General features: G+C 35.1%; 1 protein-coding gene across 7 annotated transcripts in view; it reads left to right on the top strand.

The window, feature by feature from the left end:
* Positions 1–22,557, top strand: part of SMAD2 (SMAD family member 2) — an 85,037-nt gene that overhangs the window by 19,207 nt on the left and 43,273 nt on the right. For all 7 annotated transcript variants that reach the window (XM_079108970.1, XM_079108968.1, XM_079108967.1 and 4 more), the window contains one exon: positions 8,637–8,923. In XM_079108970.1, coding sequence (XP_078965096.1) covers positions 8,688–8,923 — 236 coding nt within the window. In that variant the 5' untranslated portion in view covers positions 8,637–8,687. The remainder of the gene's footprint in view (positions 1–8,636; positions 8,924–22,557) is intronic.

Genomic DNA, 22,557 nt, shown 5'->3' with positions numbered 1-22,557 from the left:
AAACCCAGTGCCTCACATGTGCTAGGCAAGCACTCTGCCACTGAGCTTTAGCCCCAGCCCCTGCATTGTGGTTTTAATTTGCATTTTCCTAGATGGGCATGGTGGTGCATACCTGTAATGCCTACTGCTTGGGAGGCTGAGGCTGGAGGATTGCAAATTTTGAGGCCATTCTTAGCAATTTAGTGAGACCCTGAGCAACTTAATGAGACCCTGTCTCAAAAAATAAAAATAAAAGGCCTGGGGATGAAGCTCAGTGGTGGAACACCTCTGAGTTCAATCTTCAGTATTGGAAAAAAAAAAAAAAAAAAAAAAATTTTTTTTAATTACCTTTTCCTGATGATGGCATGAGAAAATGGTTGAGGCTTATTATTTTACATGTTATTGAAAAAATTGTTGAGAGGCAGACTGACCTATTTTCTTAATAAAGAATGAGTTGACTACATACACAGACACACAGACTGTTTTGGACTTCTGTTCTTATAATTTATCCTTCTATCTTATGTCCACTTTATACTCCTAATTACTAAGGCTTTGTAGTAAGTCTTGATAGTGTGGTGGTATAGGTCTTCCAGTTTCTTTTTCCTTTTTCAAGATGGATTTGGTTATTCTAGATTCTTTTTAAAACTTATGTATTTTATCAATTTCTTAAACATTATTGGAATTTTGATAAGAATTACATTAAATCCATATCTCAGATTGAGAAGAATGGTCACTTAAACCCAGTTGACATTTTTTAAATATATTTTTTAGATGTTGATGAACCTTTAAACCTTTATTTCATTCATTTATTTATATGTGATTCCGAGGACTGAACCCAGTGCTTCACACACGCTAGGCAAGTGCTCTACCACTGAGCCCCAGCCCCCCAGTTGACATTTTATCCTGATGTTCTCAGTTTTTCCCATTTTTTTCTCTTTTTGTGCTTCAACTTAAATACCCTAATTTTTCCTGTCTTCAAGTTCTCTGCTCATTTCTTTCAGTAGTTAAAACTATTTAATGAAATCTTTAATTTCTGATGCTGTATTTTTCATTTCTAATATTTCCCTGTGATCATATATTATAGCTTTAATGTCTGATGAAATTCTCTTTCATTATGCATGTTGTCTATCACTTCCATCAAATCTTCTAGTGCTTTTATTATAGTTATTTTGAAGTCTGTGTCTGATAATTCCCACATCTGGGCCTTCTCCGATCTAAGTGTATTAATAATTTAATTTTTTGACATGTTTACTACGTCCTGTGTCTTGTAATTTTTGATCAAATACTGAACATTTATATAAAAACAGTAGAGACTGAAATAAATATCTCTAGGTATTTCCTAGGTCAGTCTGATAGAACATGAGGCTAAGGTAATAAGGTGTGTAGTTGAACTGGTTCTGACCTTTGTTGCAGGTTTAGTTAGCTTTAGTTCAAGTGTTTTGAGAACTGGAGAAGACTTTGTTTTCTGCTAGGTTTGCTGTCCATGTGTGATTTTGAAACCTTTTTCTTTTTCTTTTTGTTTTGGTCACTCAATTTGTGAGCCACCAACTTTCTGGACCATGGGAGATTCGTCTGCTTTTTAGTCCAGCTGTCTGTTGCTCAGTCATTCTCAAGTAGGCTTTCATGACTAGTGAGATGTTTTTCCACAAGCAAACCTTCCCAAAGGTTTGCATAGTCTTGTCCTTCCCTACCCTTGGCAGTTCAATATCTAGGGTATCTGGATGAAGTTTTTCTCCCTTCTCTACTGTCCCACCCCAGCCTTTGGCATCTGAATGTCAGGAGTCTCTTGGATTGATTTTTCTCTCTTCTCCCTTCTCCAGAGGGCAGATTCCTTGCATTTTTTTGTACCTTAATATTTTAAAGGGATCTCCTGCAACTTTCTAGCCCTGCTCTCCACCCTTTGGCATACTTTGGCAAGCACTTAGTGAAGGCCTGTGGGAATGAATGGGTGGATGCAGTTTGCTCTTTGAGATCTTGGAATTCTAATGCGTCAGCCTGTTGCTGTTGAAATTCATTGTAATGTAGACTGGTTGTTCTTTACTCTTGTCTGTGGCAAGGTTATTCTTCTTTTTAGTCTTTCCACCAGGAAAGACTATTCGTGGGCCTCTCTTCTATCAAGGCATCGTGCTTCCTGGAATTTAGTTCCATTCAGGTAACTTTGCCTCCTTAGCTGTTTAATGTTTCAGAGAAACCAAGATTTTATAGCATATTAGTCTGATTTTGGTTGTTAGGATGAAAGCAACAGTCTGTTGTGATTTTCTTTACGTCTTCATCAGAGAAGTGAAACACAGTCTGATAATATGTACCTGATACAATTTGTTTTTTCACTCTAGTCTTCTGTAGTATTTCTTGTTTGGTTTTAAAATCTTAATTCTCCAGCATTGTCTTCTAGAAGTAAGTGACTTTAATTTGAAAGTAAAAGATAAAACCATGCACGTTAAATTATTTGAACTTGTAGATTCATTGTGGAAAATTTACCATTGAAATAGAATTAGGGAAATTTTTCTAGGATGCAATAATTCTTTGTAGTTCAAGATTCCTAATAAAACAACTAGAAAAGCCATGTAATTTAGAAAAAGTATTTAAAGGTAAAAAACTGAAAATAAAAATGATTAAAGTAAGTAAAATTCTGTACCAGGGAGTACCTTTCAGGAGGGAGCTGAGAGGTCTGCAGATGACTGTGGGACATTTCTTTTATGAACACAGAATGGAGGGCACCTTTGGGCTGGAACTTGGGGTAAATTGGAAATGTGAAGGACCTTTAAACACAGAGGGAAAACACCCTCAATATGTTTGCTGACTTCCATAGTTCAGCTGGGCAGAAAAGATTAATCAGAATCTCAGAAAATACAATTGAGATTTCTTTTAGTCCTGTGACCTTGAGCTGAAGATTCACTAGGGGAGGGACCTTGGGAACATAGGTGAGAATTAGAAACCCTTGAGGAAGGGGTGAATGACTTTCATCATACCCACCACTTTCTTCCCCCTCTAAATGTCTGTCAGATTCTGAAATTGCTTAGACTAAGAGACCGAACTTCTGAAACAAAAACTTTTTATCTAGGTGGTAAGAAAATAAGGACCTGCTGTTCTTTCAAATAAAAGTTCTGCAGAGCCTCACCCAATAACAGAAGCCAACCAGAGGTGGTGGTGTAGTTCATAACAATACTATAACCTAGCAGTATTCTATGATTCTAGCATTATGGAGGAAATAGTAAAAATATATGCGTGAGCTTGTAATAAGTAATGAATAAGGAAATATCTAGGGTAACCACTAAAAGAAGAATGTGTAATAAGAGAATAGAGATGAATAATAGGAATAATTTTGACAAATTCAAAAGAAGACCAAATGGAAAAATGCATCATTAAACATATCATCAAATTAGAACTTAAATGCAAATACAGTAAATATTCCAAGTAAATGGCAAAAATTATCAGACTTAAATAGTAATACCCCAGCTTTTGCTTTTTATAAGAGACACATCTTAAATGTAAGTACTCAGAAAGGTTAAGAGAAAGTACTAGGAAAAGATAAAACCATCGAAATGCCAACTGAAAGAAGCTGTAGTTATACTAATTAGGCAAAAGCTTTAATACAATAAGCAGTAGTCGTAAAAATAGAATCACATTTTGTTATATTAGGGGTTTGATAAACCAGAGAGTTCTCAAAATTCTAAATCTGTTATTGGTAACAGTTTGAACTTCTGTAAACCAAAGTATTTTTGACTGCATTGAAAGGAGAACTAGACACACATACAATGATGTATTTGTGGGAATTTTGAGTATATTTTTCAAAAGTTGTTACAACAAGCAGGTACATAGAAGATGTTAACAGACTTGATGTAATTGTCATACGTAGAATACTGAAACAGTTAATGAAGGAATTAATATTCTTTCCCCTTGTACGTGGACGTTGTACCAGAATTTACCATAATCGTGGATCAAAAAAAAGCCTCAACAAGTTCCATTGGATTTTAATAATTGTGTTCTTTGAATAAAGTATGTAATTCTAGAATGAAATATGTAGCCTTAAATTTATACATTAGAAAAGAAAGCACTTTCTTAAAGCTTATGGAAGGGCTGGGGAGATAGCTCAGTTGGTAGAGTGCTTACCTTGTAAGCACAAGGCCCTGGGTTCAATCCCCAGTACCACAAAAAAAAAAAAAAAAAAAACTTATGGAAAAAATAACAAACCTAAAGACTCTAGAAGTAAAGAAATAATGAACATGAGCAGAAATTAATGCATAGAAAATAATCTTACCATAAACAACAAAGTGAAAAAGCATTCTCTGAAAATATTAGTGGAATTGATAATAACCTAGCAATGTTATTAAACAGGGAAGAAGTAGGGGGAGAGAACAAAATTTACAAATATTAGGAATGAAAAATTATACATTTTTACAGATCCTATAGTTACTTATTAAGGCAAGGTATTTGTGAACAATTTTATATCAGTAAAATGGGATAGGAAGAGTAAAGCAGGAATACCAAATAGTCAGGACTTAACCAGTGGATAGTAGGGAGACACTGTCCTGAAGTTGCTGTTGAGTCCTTTGAAAGGTGGCTACTCTGAGTTGTCTTATAGGTTGCGAATACTGAACAGATTTTAAATTTGTGGATAATTTAGCTGAAAACAACGTTGGGGCTAGTGCATCATTCTGATCCTAATGGACTTACTGTTAGGGGCAGCAGGCCTTGTTGATATTGCAAGGACCTCAATTCATGGTGGTTCCTTTAAGGTCTCCACCTTAGCTCCATATTATGAGCAGTGCAGAATGTCATTGTAGTTAAGAACTTGTCCTCTGACATCATGCTATTAGATTCAAATCCTAGCATTGGTACTGAAGAGTTGTGTGATCCTGATGTGTTAGCTGAATTGTCTTTTTCACTTGGGACACCTTTTTCTCCGATTGCTTATAAGTTCTACCATCTCTTCGGTAACTCCTTTGTACATATTATTTTTCCCTGTGAGCATGACTTTCCCTGGTCTGTCTCTCCCTGTATTACCACTTAGCTGTTAGAGCTTCAGATCTTTGTTTCCACTTGCTTATTAGGCAGTATCTATTTGGAAGTTTCATAGGTACACCAAATTTAGCTTAAGTAAAATAACATTTAATGTTCTTCCAGTGTTTTGTATTTTGCTCAGTTGTATTTTCATTCACCTAGTTGTTCAAGCAGGAATCTTCAGTTCATAACTTTATCTTCCACATCAGGTAAATTTATTTTTCCAATATCCGTTCTTTTGTTTTTTATCATTCTCTGATCTCTGCCCTTAGAAGTTTCACCTTCCTCCCCTCTCCTTGCTACACTAGTCCTTTGCTATAAAGGACTTCTCATTCTTCTCAGCCCAAAGCTCAAAAGTGTAGGTGAAAAACAGTGGATTTGGGAACAAGCAGGTAATTAACTACAGGCATAATAGATGTGCAAAATAAAAATTGCTGAGTGTAAGGAATGACTAAATGGCAAGCAGCCGAAACATTTTCTGATGCCTGTGGCAAAAGTTAAGTATTCACCAGGTGTGGTGGTTCATATCTTTTGTCACAGCAGCTTGGGAGGCTGAGTCAGGAGGATTACTTGGGCCCAGGAGTTTGAGACCAGCCTGGGTAACATGGAGATGCTGTCTCAGAAAGGAAATAAGAAGTTGAGTTGTTTCTTTATGCACCTATAATTTGCATTACCGTTTCTCGAGTTGGCCTATGTACTTTAATCATGGTAGTCGTCTTCACTGTTCTTTGGCCATCCCAAGAAGAGGGATTTTAAAATTATTATTCATTCTTCTCCCCGTGGTTTAGTACTTTGTGGACTTCGTTTTGGATTTTCACTCTAACCAACTGTAAAATGAAGAGGTTTTGAAACAGGCAAATTTGGGGTCAGATGATTTCAGACTATGATAGTTATTAGGAAAGAAACTATATTCTTAATAGATGGGTACTGAATTATACAGAGGTGAAATGATGGTATCTGGGATTTGCTTTTTTTGTTTAAGACAATTATGATAGATCCACATTTTAATCATTTTAATAAGTGGAGGAGCAATGCTGTTTGAAAAAGTGAATACTATTATGTATAAAAATGATTTCCAACATAGTCTTCTTAAAGACTTGTACATTATTTTAACTTCCATACACCTTTCTCAGGAATGACATACTAATTGAAAAAGTATAGTCAGTGAACCAAGAAAGATGAAGATGAAGTATTAAGAAATAGGAGCTTTGGGGCTGGGACTGGGGCTCAGTGGTAGAGCACTTGCCGAGCATGCGTGAGGCACTGAGTTTGAGTCTCAGCACTGCATATAAATACATGAATAAAATAAAGGTCTATCAATATCTTTAAAAAAAATAAAAAGCTTCAAACCGGCTGTGGTGATGCATGTCTCTAATCCTAGCAACTTGGGAGGCTGAGGCAGGAGGATCACAAGTTCAAAGCCATCCTCAGTGATTTAAGCCCTAAGTAACTAAGGAGACCCTATCTCAAATAAAAAAAGTAATAAAATAAAAGGGGTGGGGGAGTGGCTTAGTGGTTAAGTGCCCATGGGTTCAATTCCTGGTTTAAAAAATTAAAAAAGGGGAGGGGATTTTCATCCTGAGAGGTGAAGGAAGGTCCTGAAACAACAGTAATACCACAGGTCAGAGGACTATCAGCTCAGTTTGGAGTGAGAGGATCCAGGGCTTTAAGTGGGAAAGCTCTATGAATAAAAGAAAGCTATGCATTTTTGCTGCATTATGACTGGAAAGTTTCAGGGACTGATAGACAGTGGAAAGAGTTTGTTGTAGGTGCATAAAAACAAACAAAATGAGTTAATTCTGGAGAATACAAAAAGTTGGGTGAAAAGAAACATGCTTAAATAGTAGTTTAGTGCTAATCTTATCAAGTAACAATATTATATACATGATTATTATGTTTGGAAGATAATTGTTTTCATGATAGAAGAAAGTAAAAAGAAAAGTTACTGTAAGGTAACTAAATTCTTATTTTTTTACAGGAAAATCAATAAATAATACCTAAACTTGACGTTTAAAGGGTTATTGTTTTAAGCCTGTTACTTGAGTATAAATATCAAAAGTAGAATGAAAGAAAAGATTTTAAAGAATTGTACTTTGATGTGAAGAGAAACTATATTTGTGAAGTCAAACTATTTGACTTTAATCACTATGCACATTGTTACTTGATAAAAATGAAAAATATATGTTAAAAAAGAGACCGAGGTGTGGGTGGCAAGGATTTACACCCATTCTGTAGGCTCTTTCTTCACACTCGATTGTTTTCTTTGTTGTGATGAAGCTTTTTAGTTTAATACCATTCCATTTATTGATTTTTTATTTACTTTTTTCACTTTAGGATCCTTGTTAAGGAAGTTGGTTTAAAGAATATACATAACAATAAATGTTGGTGAGGTTGTGGGTGAAAGGGTATGCTCATACATTGTTGGTGGAACTGCAAATTAGTGCAGTCACTGTGGAAAGCAGTAGGATGGAGATTCCTCAAAAAACTAGGATCAGAACCACCATTTGACCCAGTTATACCACTCCTCAGTGTCTATCCAAAGGAGTTAAAAATCAGCATACTACAGTGACAGAGCCACATCAATGTTTATAGCAGCTCAGTTCACAGTAGCTAAACTATGGAATCAACCTAGATGCCCTTCAACAGATGAATGAGTAAAGCAATGTGGTATATATACACATTGGAATATTACTCAGTCATAAATAATGAAATTATGTCATTCGCAGGTAAATGGAAGGAACTGGAGACTATCATGCTAAGTGAAATAAGTCAATCCCCAGAAAACCAAACTGAATGTTCTGATATGCAGATGCTAACTCATAATAAGGGGTGGGGGGAGAATAGAAGTTCTCTGGATTCGACACAGGGGAATGAAGGGAAGGGAGGGGTGTTAGGAATAAGAAAGACAGTGGAATGAATGTGACACAACTCTCCTATGTATATTTATATATGAATATACTACAGTGAATCTCACCATTGTGCGTATTCACAAGACGGGATCTTAATTAGAATAAGATATATTCCATGCTTGTGTAAATATATCAATATAGACTGTCATTTATAAAAAATCCAATTAAAAAAGTAGACTGAGACTGAAGTAAATGTCTTATCAAGGGCCTTTTCTCTATAGACTACCTTTTGATTTATTTCACATGCATTTCATGATCCATTTTTCTATATATTTTTAGGTTTTTCTTTATAATACTTATGAAAATTAAAACTTTGGGGAAAGCGGGGTTGTACATTTTTTTGTGTATTTTGTTAAATCCCTTAAGAACAGATTGAAATCCTAAAAGTGAAAAGATTCCTGTTTTTTGTGAAAATCTTTTAATAATTGACATTAAGAGTTATGAATAAAGTGGTGATGATAGTGATAAAATTGTTCAACGTATTGTTAGATTTTACTTGCAAAATTACATTTGTCCAAGACTTGAGTCCTTGTAACATTGTCTTGTTTTTAGAAGGGTTTGTTACCACAATTCATTTAAATTAATAAGAACAACGTTTTCATGGGTGGTGAAGAAAACTTGAGTCTGTGGTAAAAGTAATAATTTGGATTTTAATCTCATTTTGTAGTTTACGTTCTAAAATACATCGTAATCATTATTTAACTTTAAAGTTGGTCTTGAAATTATCCTTTCAATATCTTTTTCTAGGGTAGATTCACAAGACTATTTCCCTAGTGTGGAGCTGCCTTGGGTAAGAGTATGTCGTCCATCTTGCCTTTCACTCCGCCAGTGGTGAAGAGACTGCTGGGATGGAAGAAATCTGCTGGTGGGTCTGGAGGAGCAGGAGGAGGAGAGCAGAATGGACAGGAAGAAAAGTGGTGTGAGAAAGCAGTGAAAAGTCTGGTGAAGAAGCTAAAGAAAACAGGACGATTAGATGAGCTTGAGAAAGCTATCACCACTCAAAATTGTAATACTAAATGTGTTACAATACCAAGGTAAGTGTTGCTAGATCTGAAGTTTGATGGTATTTTGTTGAATACTGCTTATAGAACCTGAAGGAAAGTTACTGAATTTTTGTTCAAGTTACTGAATTTTGTCAAGTCACCTATAAATAGTGATTATTAAAATATGACTGTTTTTAACCTGTCATATTTTATTTTTACAGTTGTCTTTTTTTTAATTTACAAATTGTTTTCTTGAACAGTGAGGTTTAGTTACACAAGATATAAGATTAATAAATGTAGAAAGTTTTCATTGCCTAAATTTGTGTGTTATCCTCATTTCTGTGGTTGGATATTTGAATAAAGATTCAAAGCTCTTTTTCTAGCAAGTAGTAACTGACAGTTTTCTCCTCCCTTGATCAAAACTTCAGTCAGTAAGGAGTTAAAGGAGGCTGCTGACTTTTTAATGAATTTTATATAGTTTTTGCTTGAGTTGCAACATTCCTGCCAAGAAAGAATAGTATATGAGGCAGCTTCTTAAATGTTGTATGTAGTAGTGAGACTGTCTTGAAGACCTCTTTTATACTGGAAAAATCTATTACTTAACAGGTTGAGGTTTTGAGTGTAAATTTAATCATTTATAGATAAGTACCACTGTTAGAAGTTTTTTTTTTAAGTGGCATGTGGTTTTAAAATGTTTCTGTACTTTCTGTATAGTTTTTTTGTCAGAAATATAAAATTCTCAAAAATGATTGTTTTCAGTGTTGTGTGTGAGCATATAGTGTGTAAAACTGTTCTACTTGACTTGCTTCCAGTGAGCTTTAAGAAATATACTCCTGATGCTTGTAGATAATAGATCCCAGTAACACTAGCCTGTCTGCTTGCAGATGCTCACAGTAGGTTATTTCCTGCCTTGTTTGGTTGACTAACTATCCCTTTTTTTCTATCTTACTTGTTTCATGTATGTCTTAAATAAGTCACTGTTCTTGGCTTATTCTTGTGTTTTACCAATGCTTATGGAGAGTCTGCTGGATGCAAGGCACTGTTTCCACACGCTGGGGATACAGTAATGAACAAAACATAGTTCTTGCCCTCCTAAGGGATAGATACACACACTAAACAAGTGAACGAATTAATGTAATTTGAGATGGTAGCGAGTGCAAAGAAGACAGTATGTGCAGTGATATGATAGAGAATGCCTGAGGGATGATAAAGCTGCATTGGCTGGATTGTGGTGTGTGAACTGAGCTCTGAGGAACAGCAGCTCCCGGAGGAAGTCTTCTAGGCAGAGGAAAGAGCCTGAGTAAAGACTCTCTGGTGGGAAGTAGCTTCTTGTATTAAAGATTTTAAAAGGAGGCGGAGTGCAAAACTTGGAAGGAGTTTGATCATCTAGGGCACTGGTAGGGCGCTTTGGGAGTTTGGATGTTGGTCTAAATAGAGGAGGCAACTAAGTATTTCATAATGAATTTTAATCTTTTATTTTTTATTTTATTTATTTTTTTAAGAATTTCAGTGATTTCCATCTAACTGAAATCACTGATCCCTGGAGATAAATGCTGGGGATGGGGGTGTGTGTAGTGAGGTGAATGGAAGCAGATAGTTAGGATGATGGTCGAGAGGCAGCACTTCCACTGAATGCATGGATTTAGCAGGTGATTTGAAAGTCGAGCTGACAGACTTGGTGAATTGATTAAGAATGAATCAAGCTGTATTTGCTAATTTTTTATTGTGGAGGTGGTGGTAATTCACCATTCACATGTATTAAATGCCCACTGCATGGCTGATACGATTTTCTTCACCAAACTCAAGTTTGCTCTTGAATTGTTTGCTTTCTAGTAAGGAAAATAAACTTTAAAAAAGAAATCTGAAGTGTGGTAGATGTTATAAAAGAAGAATGCTCAGGGAGCTATATACAGAGGAGGCTTGGGAAGCTTGCCTTCTGGGGGAGTATTGTGCCTGAGTTCAATTTACGTGGTATAAAGGCAGAATTAGGGGGAGCTGGTGAAAGTTTCTCAGCAAGCAGGTGTCAATAGGGTGTCAGTGAGGGGCAGCAGATGGCGGAGAAGAATCTAAAAGATAGTTAGGAACCACAGCGGGCTGTGCCATGCTAGGTAGTTTACAATCTACCTGAGCTGAATTGGTGAGGGTGGAGTCATTGGAATCTTAGGTCCAGAAAGTCCAGAAGTCAGATTAATTTTAATAAAGCATCTGAAAAAAAGAGGTGAAAAAAAGAGGTGTGAGTCTGTCATAAGGGGAGGTGATAGAGAGAGACCAGTTAGTGGATTATCACCTCATCAGAGGAAGTTGGAGTATGGTTTTGCACATCTTCATCTAAGGCTCGCATTGCCATTGCAGTGAGGCGGTTCACAGAGGAGCTGGAGAGTAGAGATCTTTCCACGGAGAGCAGGTAGTGGCCTGTTGGTTACAAGTGACTCCAGATATGTTTACACTGTGGAAGTCACCCTAGGTTCATTAAGTTTTCTTATTTTATTTCCTTTTTATAACTCTGGGGATTTCTCCTCACATTTTTATAGCTTCTTCTTCATTAAACTTTTTGTTCCTTAGCTTTTTATCTGGTTAATGAAAGTAAAGTGACAGTTGTTCATTACCAAACGTTTCTTGAAATTTAGAAGTTTGTTTATCTCCTTTGTGTTGGTGTTTTTAATTTTTTTTTTTATTTTTCAAATTACCACATTTTGCTGTTTTTTTAGTATTGTTTCATTTTTTTTTCATTAATATTTTATTTTTACAGACTGCATTTTGATTCATTGTACACAAATGGGGTATAGCTTTTCATTTCTGTGGTTGTAGATTCACACCATTCATGTAATCATACATATACATAGGGTAATACTGTCTGTTTCATTCTACTATCTTTCTGTCCCCCACCCCTCCCACCCCATTTTCCTCTACACCATCCAAAGTTCCTTCATTCTTCTCTTCCCCCTCACCCCTGTAACCTCAATAGAATCATCATGCACTTATCAGAGAAAACATTCAGCCTTTGGTTTTTTGGATTTGACCTATTTCACTTTGTTGGTGTTTTTTAAATGCATATTTGTTAGTGTTGATTGTTGTCTGTCAAAAAATGTTGACTTCCCCTAAGGTTTGGTAGCTCATGTCTGTAATCCTTGCTTCTTGGGATGCCAAGGCAAGAGAATCACAAGTTCGAAGTCAGCCTAGGCAACTTAGACCTTGTGTCAAAATAAATTAAATGGCCTGAGGATGGAACTCAGTGGTAGAGCACTTGCCTGGCGTGTGGGAGGCCCTTCATTCAATCACTAGTACTGCTTTCCCCTGCTTCCTGCCCATAGTTTGATGCGTTATCTTACAACTTTTTAACAGAACAGTTAGTTACTACTTGTTCCTTAACCACTAAATATCCTTAAACATGATACATTTTAGATGACATTCACTCAACTCTTACATATGTAGAATGTAAAAGGATGGGTAGTGGGAGGGGAAAAGGTGTTTTATGGATAAATCCAAAAAGGTTTAAATAAAATTATTGGATAACAGAAATGGATTTTTTTGTTTTTGCGGTGCTGGGGATTGAACCCAGGGCCTTGTGCTTGTGAGGCAGGCACTCTCCCAACTGAGCTATATCCCCAGTCCCAGAAATGGATTTGATGAAGCTCATTTACTTAAAATAGCAAGGTGATGAGGCAGGGATACAGCGCAGTTGGTAGAGTGCTTGCAAGGCACAAGGGTTTGGGTTCAATCCCCAGCACTGGAGGAAAAAAAATTGCAAGGTGATAATAAAATGTCTTCAAATTGTATAAACCTAAAAATACATTCAGTTGATGAAGAACACAAATCAGTTAATGAATTTTAAAAATAACAAGGTGTATTTCAGCTAAAATACCTGTTTTGTTGACTTGGAGGTTTTCTCCCATGTGTCCTCTGCCCCACTCATTTAGGGTAGGATTAAAGTTAGAGCAGGATTTTTCTGCTCTAACTTTATACCCCTCCCACTCCCCTCATCTAATTACTCTTGCTGCCTCTACCGTTTGGAAGCTGTAGTTAGATATATATCACTACTGCTTCCTTCCTGCCATTGTGTTTGGTGACACAAAGTTATTCAGTGGTAGAACTTAGCGTGGTAAGCTGCAATGGGCTCAATAACATAAGGTTTCATGAAGCTTTTCCATCTCAATATTTTTAAGACTGAGGAAAAGGGAGACAGTTTAGTTATAAAATCAGAATGGCAATTGATAATTTAGTAAAGAATCAGACTTAAGAAAAAAATGACTTTCAATACATATTAGTTACAATATAGCAAAATCAAAACTTGTTGGGAATGGAGTTGTACAAAAATTTAAAGCAAGTTACTGTGGGTTCTAAATGAAGTTTTATAATTATTGTATATTGTAGGAATGCAGAATTTATCATTCTCATAAACATTGTTACAGGGGCTTTCCTAAGGTGTTGCTTTGACCATGTAATCACACGTTTTATCTTTTATCCTTAGGAATCAGACATACAGGTTAGTGATTTTTTATATTCTTTCAGTATTGTAATAGTAGCAAATTATTACCAAAAAACCTCCTTACCCAATCCTAACCCTTAGTTTCCTTAACTCTCATAATAAAGAAAACTGAGCCCAATTCATTTTATACCATAGTTAACAACAGTAAAAGAAAAATTTCTACCAATCTCACATATACAAATAGATGCAAAAGTTATAAATGTAGTTATAAACTACAATTTAGTGGTTTATGGAAAAAAAAACCAAAAACATAACTAGCTGAAGTTTATTGCAGGTATTCAAAGATGATTTAGCTGCAAGAAATCTATTAATATAAGGTACCATAATTTAAGGTACCTTAAATATATTTAAGAAAAACTTAATCTTGAATCTAAAAAGCTTTGATTCATTATTCATGTTAAATAATAGGAAAATAAGAAATAGGAATTTTCTTAGTTTGGTAAAGATTCATCTAAAAATGTTATTCTTAATCATGGAACTTGAGTGAGAAATATACCAAATTGTTAATAGTGATTATTTATGGATGACTTAAAGAAGTGATATCCTGTAATTTTTTCCTTTAATATTTATATATAAAAGCATGTCTTATTTTTATGCCAGCACAATTAAATGTATATATAGAATTGAGGCATTTTGATTTTATCAACTTAAGGCTTTTTACTTCTTGTATTCTTTGAAGTCAATTTCTCTGTTAAAGGACAATTCTGTCCATTTTCTTAGTATTTTAAAAAAAATGTTTATTTTTGTCTTCAGAAAGTATTTACTTAAAAACATAAAATAGTGTGCGTACATGATTGAAAAATCAACCACAGAAGACATAGTAGAAAAACCCGTTTTCTTGCCACCTAGTTTTTTTCTCCTCAGTGATAGCTAGCTAGCTTTATTAATGATGTCCTGTGTGCCCTTCTAGGATGATTCTTTTTAATGCTGTCATTGACACTTGAGTGTTGTTTTGCATCTCCTAAACTTTAAAACTGCATAAAGTAACTTTGACACCTGAGTGTTGTTTTGCATCTCCTAAACTTTAAAACTGCCTAAAGTAACTTTATGCAGATTGTCAACTTTTATTTCTGACCTTTGTATTTGTACCCTTTTATGTGTCTGAATAAAAATAGAGAATTCCTTTTGAACATAAACTATGATATTCTTCAATTCCTCTTAAACTAGTGCCTTTTCATTTTCAAAAGAGGTTTGTTCTGTCTCCCTGTCATTCATACTTAGGGGTGTGTGTCTGTGTGTGTGTATAATATACATATGTGGAGCATTATGGTGGAGTGAGCTTGGAATCTGAAATTTGATAATCTGCCTTGAGTCAGCTTCCTCAGTACTGATTAGTAGATTCTGGGGATGTGACTGTACTATTTACTATTTCCTCATGTGTAAAAGGCAATGGCGTTATGTGAGTACTTTCATGGTACTACTTTTTAGGTCTGTTGAAATAATGTAAATCGCATTTATAAGCTATAAAGCACTGTTGCCACGAATAGAATCTATTTGAAATAGTCGCACATATTTCATGTCTTCATTTTCCTTTCATTTTTCCAAGAGAGTGCATGTTAACTCATAGGCATTAAATTGTATTGTCTACCTTGCTTTAGAAAAAGTTTCTTCTAGGCAGCATTGTGTTATGCTTAATTGAGTTTATTCAAATATAGAACACTTACTTATGAAGTCAGAACAATGAAGCTTTTCATAAATGCTAATCAGAACTTTGAGGTTTGAGTAATAGGTACCTTTTATTACCTTGGCATCCAGTTTGTCCTGTACACTGTTTGTAAGTTATGAGACCGCTTCTGATTAGGTCAAGAGTCCTGTGAAACACACTTTGATAGTCACTTTATGAGACCCTTGACCTTTATGTTGTGTCTACATTTATAGTTATTAGGTTCTTTGAGGGGGCTTCTGTTCCAGAACCCCCCTGGTATTCAGAACCTTTTTTGTGTATATGTTACATTCTTATATGGAACATTTTTATCATTCACCTTATTGGCAAAAACACCTACCTGCTGTATGACCTTTGTTCTTTTATAAAATTATTGATTCATACCCAAATTAAACAGTCTTTCTAATTTTGAACACCTGATACAAAAAGTTACATGTTTTCTTTTCTTGTTCCATTAATTTAATGTCCTGGCTTTAGGAAAGATAATCTAAGAGTCACAAACATTTTTTGTTTTCTCAATGTCTTCTATCTCTTTCCATCCTTGACTGGGACCATTGCAACTTGCCCACACCATTCCTATGTGACTGACTATATTCTGGACAACATTTAACCATGCTGTTTACTCCTGCCCTTCTCCTAGTGGAGTACTTCCAGGCCCATGTGATCTGACATGGGCCACTGACAGCACAGGTGATTGTACCAGCATCCATGGCCCCTGAAGTAGTACACACATCGACTATAGAGAGATGACATAATAGTGAAATATTAGTTTGGGATATCCTATAATTTTACTTTAAATCTTCTCTTGTTTTTGGCCTAAAATTAAAATGTCTCTTTGGGTCTATTCTTTGAATTATTTTTCTTTTTCCCTCTTTAAATTTGGATATTTTCTGTTGACCTACTTTTAAGTTTACGGTTCACACATTTGTCTGTTGATCTGTCTTTGAGTGTATTGATTCTTTGTGCTTTATCCAGTGTACTGTTAAATTCACCTAGTAAGTCCTTAATTTCAGATTTCTTTTTTCAGTCTTAGTTTCTGATACAGATTCTAGATCTCTATTAATTCTCTCTGCATTTTTGTCTACTGAATTGTCTTTAGTATATTTATGGTAGTTACTATTTAGTCTGTGTGCCAACTCTAATCTGAATTATCTTTTGGTCTACTTGTATTATTCTTGGTTCCTTCTTTTGATTATCAATTATATTTTGCTACCTCTTCAAACGTTGTTTGAGTGCTATATGTTGCATATGGTATATAAAATTCACATATAAAAGAATGATACATGCTGCAAATGATGCTTTTGCAAGAGTATCTGACTACCTATGTCAGGTAGATAGACTGATCACCTTAATCTAATGAGGAATTGAATTGGGGTGAGGCTGGGTTACCATTTTAATTTGACTGAGTCTAGCACTGGCTTATGCCTCTTCTGCAAACAGTGCTGTCATTGGCTTTGGATTGAAAATCTGGCAGGTTAACGCCTAATCCTTCAGACACTGGGAAATTTACTAATACCCTTTTACAGTTTGAGTTTGACTTTTCAGCCTTAGCTTTGATAAACATCTTCAAGGAGTAGAGACTCATGTGATTGTCAGTAGCTCTACTATGTTCTTTTCCTCAGTAGGGTTTCTTTCCCAGACCTATTGTGATTCTCAGCGTGTACCTAGAATCTGCAAATGACTGTACGGGAGGAAATGCAGGCAGTTTTTAGTTTATCTAGAAACTGTTCTTTCATTGGATAGTTTTTGATTGTCTTCATACAAGTTTTTCTTCTTCTTTTCCATCTGTGTTGGAAAGGAACTTTGGCCGGTTGTGACCTGCTTAACCTGGCAGTAGAACTGTATTCACAATATTAAAATGGGAAGTCATCCTGGTATTTATTCAGAGACTCCAAATCTGAGAACAGTTGGTTACTTGAAACTTACTTTCAAAAGGAATGGTGATTCCTCAGGACTTGCAGAAAGGATTTCCTGAGACAAGCATTGCTGCAGTTAAATCCATCACTCATATTTAGACTATGTAAATAAAATGTGAAATCAAGAATAGGAGGAGGATCCTATAGTGAGAACTTCCTTGAAGAGAGTAGTGTATTATGGCATTTCCCTTTTCCTTCATCCAATTGGACAGTCTACAGGAGATAACTCAGTTTGACTCATGTTTGATGAGGCTTGAGAGGTTTTGTATAGACTCTCTGACTTCTATCTTAAAAAGCAAAAAACTAGCTGGAGCCTTGTATCAGTAAAATGAAAAAAGGCATGATGGGAAAGGTTTGCCTTAACAGTGTTGATGGGTTAAAGATGAATTATTGCATGGATTGAATAGACTTTAGTATGATAGTAGTCTTGTCTTGAGAGGCTCAAGAGACCCAACCTGATTTGCAGGTCATATTGATCCAGGCAGAGCGACCTGAGAAATTACTGCAACTGGAGCCAACTGGAGGGAATCATTATCTGGGTCTTTTTTAACTCCACGGACCCCATCACCATGTTCTTGTCATATCAGATGCCCCCCTCTTCCTGCTAAGCCAGAATCTGGTGGGGCCTTTTTAACACCTAGGGGAAGTGGAGTGGAATGAGTGAAAGTAAATGAAACAATAAAGCTTTGATTTATATTAAACTGAATTTTTAATTTCTGAAGAGAGATTTATCATAAATACATATATTTAGACATGAATGGAAAAACCTTGATATTTTTAAGATTTTATGCAGAAAGGAGAAAGCAGTGATATGGGGCAGTGGAGAGAATGCTTCAGGCCCAACTTGCTTCATGTGTTGTGTACATACTCCTTTTGAAAATTTAGGATTTCAGATTTAGTGATTGCTGGGGACAGGGAGAATATATTAAGAGAGTGGAGTAATGTGATGTGCATCTGTCTGAAAGCTATACCATTTTATAAAACAAAAACGTTTTTTACTTAATCCAGACACTGTTTGACCACAATTACCTGTTAAGCTATCCAGTGGTGGTTTATATTCAAAGAGACTATTTTATTATGACTATTTTTAACTAGAATTTTCTCCCATTGCTATCATTTTCCCTCCTGAAAGTATTAGGTTAGTCTTTATTCTCAAAATTCAACCTGACTTTTAGCTCTGCCTTTGGATTATTAGGGGAAGCACCATGAAATAGTCATCTTGAGGCTCTTAGGAAGCTTTGCTTATTAATGATGCTTAAATTAGATCTGAAATATGTAAGATTTCTGATTAAATGCCCCACCCCAGCCTTTTTTCTTTTAGAGTTTTGTTTATGGCTTTATATGTACATAAGAGGATAAAATTTATCGCTAGTTTGCTAGACCAATGGGAAGCAGGGGTTGTGAAGGAAGTTTATTTTTCCGTTCATATGAAAGTCTAGAGTTGGATACTGAACAGAAATTTATGATTTAAGTAATTTCAAAGGGATTTTGCCCATGTAATATGTTAGTCTATGTACATTACCTATGTAATTTAACTTTTAATGTAAAAGCACTTTGTTTACTTCAAGGCATTATACAAATATAAATTGGTTTTTATTTTATGGAATGCTAATTAAAAAAATATTGTCATAAAATTATTTCTTTACAACCAAATTCAAGATTTACAATAATGTGTGACTTAAAATGTTGAAGGACTGGTGATGTAATTCATTGATAGGGTACTCGTTTAGCATATATGAGACCCTGGGTTCATATCCCATCACCTCAGAAAAACCCAAACAGCAACAACAAAAAAAACCACCTTGAATTTCATAGGATCCCATTCTGTATTACAGTCCTTGTCTTTTGATGTATATTCCAGATTTTGGTGCATTTCTATCAGAATTTCTTATGTCATTTAAGATGCTATTTTTTAATTGTTAAAATATATATATGAAAATAAGTTTAGAAATTCCACAAGCTGAATTACTATATTATTAAATAAATGTCATTGGTTCCTTTTTAGTGGTAGCTTTTTCTTTAAGTAAAAAGCTTCTGTTTTTGGCGAGTCTTAAAATATTCAAACCAACCACTTTTAGAATTGATATTTTAATTTTTTCAATGGCTGGGAATATTTTATGCTCAGGGTTGATATTTGTTATTTTTCAGAGTTTATAAAAATATTTAGTAGGATCTCAGGTAATGTTTTCAACATAACACTTGAAGGTAGAGGTGAAAAATTACCGGGAAAACTTTCTCCAGTAATCCCCTGTCCACCCATCCTGCTTCTGTGAAGGGCTATGTCCAAACCAAAGAGGAGTAAGAGGACTTTGATTGTGGAAGTTATGTTTTCTGCCCTTGTTTTAATTTGGAATAGGTGCCACCCACTAACTTGTCCAAAGAAATTTTCTTTTATGAGACAATCTCTTTCACAGTGAAATCTTTAGTTTTTATAATTAGGCACATTTCATACATGTTTTACATATCTGGTATACTAGACCGATATCAGTTTTTAGTTTTTACTTGCTGTGTTTATATTTGCTTTTTCTTTATAGGAGCTACATAAAGCATAGAACAGAATTAGTACTAAAGAATACAGCCTCTGTTCCTGCTTCTTGCTAGCTTTATGACCTTAGATGTTACTTTAAATCTGTGTTTCCAGTACCAGAACCCCATGTATCAAATGGGGATTAGAATGCCTGATTCATGGGAGTTTTGGTAGATTAAGTGATTTGATATGTGTAAGGGCCTAGTACTATGCCTTGGGCATTGTAAGTGCTTAGTAAATGTGAACTGTTGGTGGGAAGGAACCCTCCCTCCCACCTAAGATTTGATTTTGATGGGAGACTGAAGTTACCATCCACACATGCACTGAGAGCTCAGAAAAGGTTCATTAATCACATACTAAGGCTTTCTGGGAAGAGCAGGACAGGTTCCCAAGTTGTTCCAAAAATGAATTGAGAGAACAGTAATAGGAGACTGGCTTGGGGTTTGAGGTTAATTAGGGAATGGGACTGGAGGCTGGGGTTATTTTCCTGCACTTGTAAATGTGCCAAGACTTGACGGTTTGAAACTCCACCAGCACCGGAGCTAATGCCTTCTTTTTCTTATCAGCTTGCCCAAATGTGAGGCAGGAGAAGAGGGAATGAATGGTATGATATGAAAACTGTCAGCAGTCATATATCAAAAATACAGTGAGATTCCTTGTTAAACTCAAGCTGGGTAAATAAAATGAAAATCACACTTAAGTATATCATAGTCAAGTTAATGAAGAGAAAATCTTAAAGCAGCCAAGTAAAGAATGGCATGTAACATATAGGGGATCAATGAAATGAATGGCATATGGCCTCATCAAAAGCAGTGAAGCCAGAAGATTGTAGAATGACATCTCTAAAATGCTGACTTGGAAAGTCATCATCATAAATGTATATCTACTTAATAAAGACCTTCAAAATACATGCAGCAAAGCTTGATACAGTTAATGGGACACAAATCCACATTCAAGTTGGAGAGTTCAGTTAGACCAAAAAAAAAAATTTTAATACAGACATAGAAGTTCTAATTTACATTCTAATTAATTTTTAAGTGTTCATGGTAAACTCACCAAGAAAGACTTGGTGAGGCCCAAATCTCAAATTTTAGATCAGAATGCACTGAGTGTGTTCTCTGCCAACAATAGAATGAAATTAGAAATTAATGTCAGTAAGACATCTGTGAAAAAGTTGGAAAATAATACAGTTGTTTAACTCATGGTTTATTTAGGAAAAAATGAGGGAAATTAGAGTACGTTTCAAAACATGATAATGAAAATAAAACATCAAATATGTGGGATGCAGCTAAAACATTTGATGAACATGAATTTCATCTTTAAAAATTATACTTGGAAAGAAAAAAAAATTGCCTAAGATTTCATTTAAGTAACTTTGGGAAAAAAAGGTAAAGTGAAAAGTAGCAGGAAGAAATAACAAAAATAACAGCAAAAATCAGTGAACAGATAAGAGACAATAGGGATAATTAACAAAGTCAAAAGATGCTTCTTTGGGAAGATAAACCCAAGTAGGCAGATCAAGAAAAAGAAAACAAAAGAGCCCTCAAGCACAAATGACCTGTATCAGCAATGAAGGAAGGGTTTCATGCTGGGTCCTACAGACAGTAAAAGGATGACAGGTTATTATTATAAAGATCTTCACATTATGAAATTTGATGAGTACTTGTAATGAATATTAAAATTTAGATTAAACCAGTGGATGCAAGAAGAAGTAGAAAATCTATATAGCCCTATAAGAGTTGAAGAAGTGAATTATTAATCAGGCTTTCCCACAAAGAAAATTTTAGGCCCAAGCATTTTTACTGGTAGATTCAAACATTTGAGGGACTGGGATCATAGCTCAGTGGTAGAACATTTGCTTAGTGTACATGAGGTCCTGGGTTCAATCCCTAACACTGCAAATAATAATAAAAAAAAGATTTGCTTCACTCCAGGTGGATAAATAGGCACATCTTCTGGTGTGGTAGTGCTTGTCTGTAGTCTCAGCTGCTCAGGAGGCTGAGTCAGCCTTGAACCCAGGAGTTGGAGGCCAGCCTGATCAACATAGACCCCCAATCTCAAAACAAAAGCAAACAAAACAAACAGTTAAGCAGGAAATGCTAGCAATCACATAGAAGGTCAGGGAAAAATGAAAAGCTGTTTTGTGAGGTCAGAATAGTCTGATAGCAAAACCTGACAATTATGGCTTTAAAAGAAGAAAAATTACTATTTAGTGTTTGTCATGAACATCGATGAAAAATTGTTAAAATGTGCTCTAGCGATATACAGAAAGAGAAGTACATTATGATTGGGATTTATCCCAACAATGCAGTAAGTTTATAACTTTAAAAAATTAAATGTAATTAATTGGATTAATGGAGAAAAACCATGAGAGCACCTTACCATTTGAGAAAATTTCACATCCATTCACGATAAACTCAGCAAATGAGATTATGTACAGATTTCCTCCTCTGACAAAAGGACATACAAGAAAAATCCACAAATAGGAATATACTTAAAATTAAAAAATATCATGTTTTCCCTAAGATCGGGAATAAGACAAGATTTCACTCTCCTGTCTTTAGTTCATTATTATAGTGGAGGACCTAGCTAGTGCAATAAGTCAAGAAAATAAAATGTAGAAAACATAAAGATCTTAAAGAATGTATGAAAATTCTGTCTGTAGATGACATGATCATTTATGTAAGAAATCCTAAGGAATCTAATTCAACCACTAAAGCAAATGAGTAAATTTAAAAAGACCATACTTTGCAGGTTACATGTCTAAAAGTCAATATTTTTATTAGTACTAGCAAACAAATGGAAACGATACTGAGAAAACATTTCTATGAATAGTAGCATTAATATAGCTAAATATCTAGGAATACATCTTTTTTTAAAGACTCAGAATCTCTACACGAAATTCCAAAACCTTGCTAAAAGAAATTTAAGACAAAACGAAGAGGGAGTTCTGATGTTTTGTATAGCTAGGCAACTTCTCCCCAAATGGACACTCAAACAACAAACTGCACTAAATTTAAAAGGCATAAGGTACCAAAGAAACAAAAATAGCATATTTTAGAGGGGTTTTGACGACTGGAAGAAGGGAATGGC

Source organism: Sciurus vulgaris, assembly GCF_902686455.1.
Source record: "Sciurus vulgaris genome assembly, chromosome: 13".
Lineage (NCBI taxonomy): Eukaryota > Metazoa > Chordata > Mammalia > Rodentia > Sciuridae > Sciurus > Sciurus vulgaris.
Note: the sequence above shows the minus strand (reverse complement) of the source record. Positions and strands in the feature narration are given on the sequence as shown.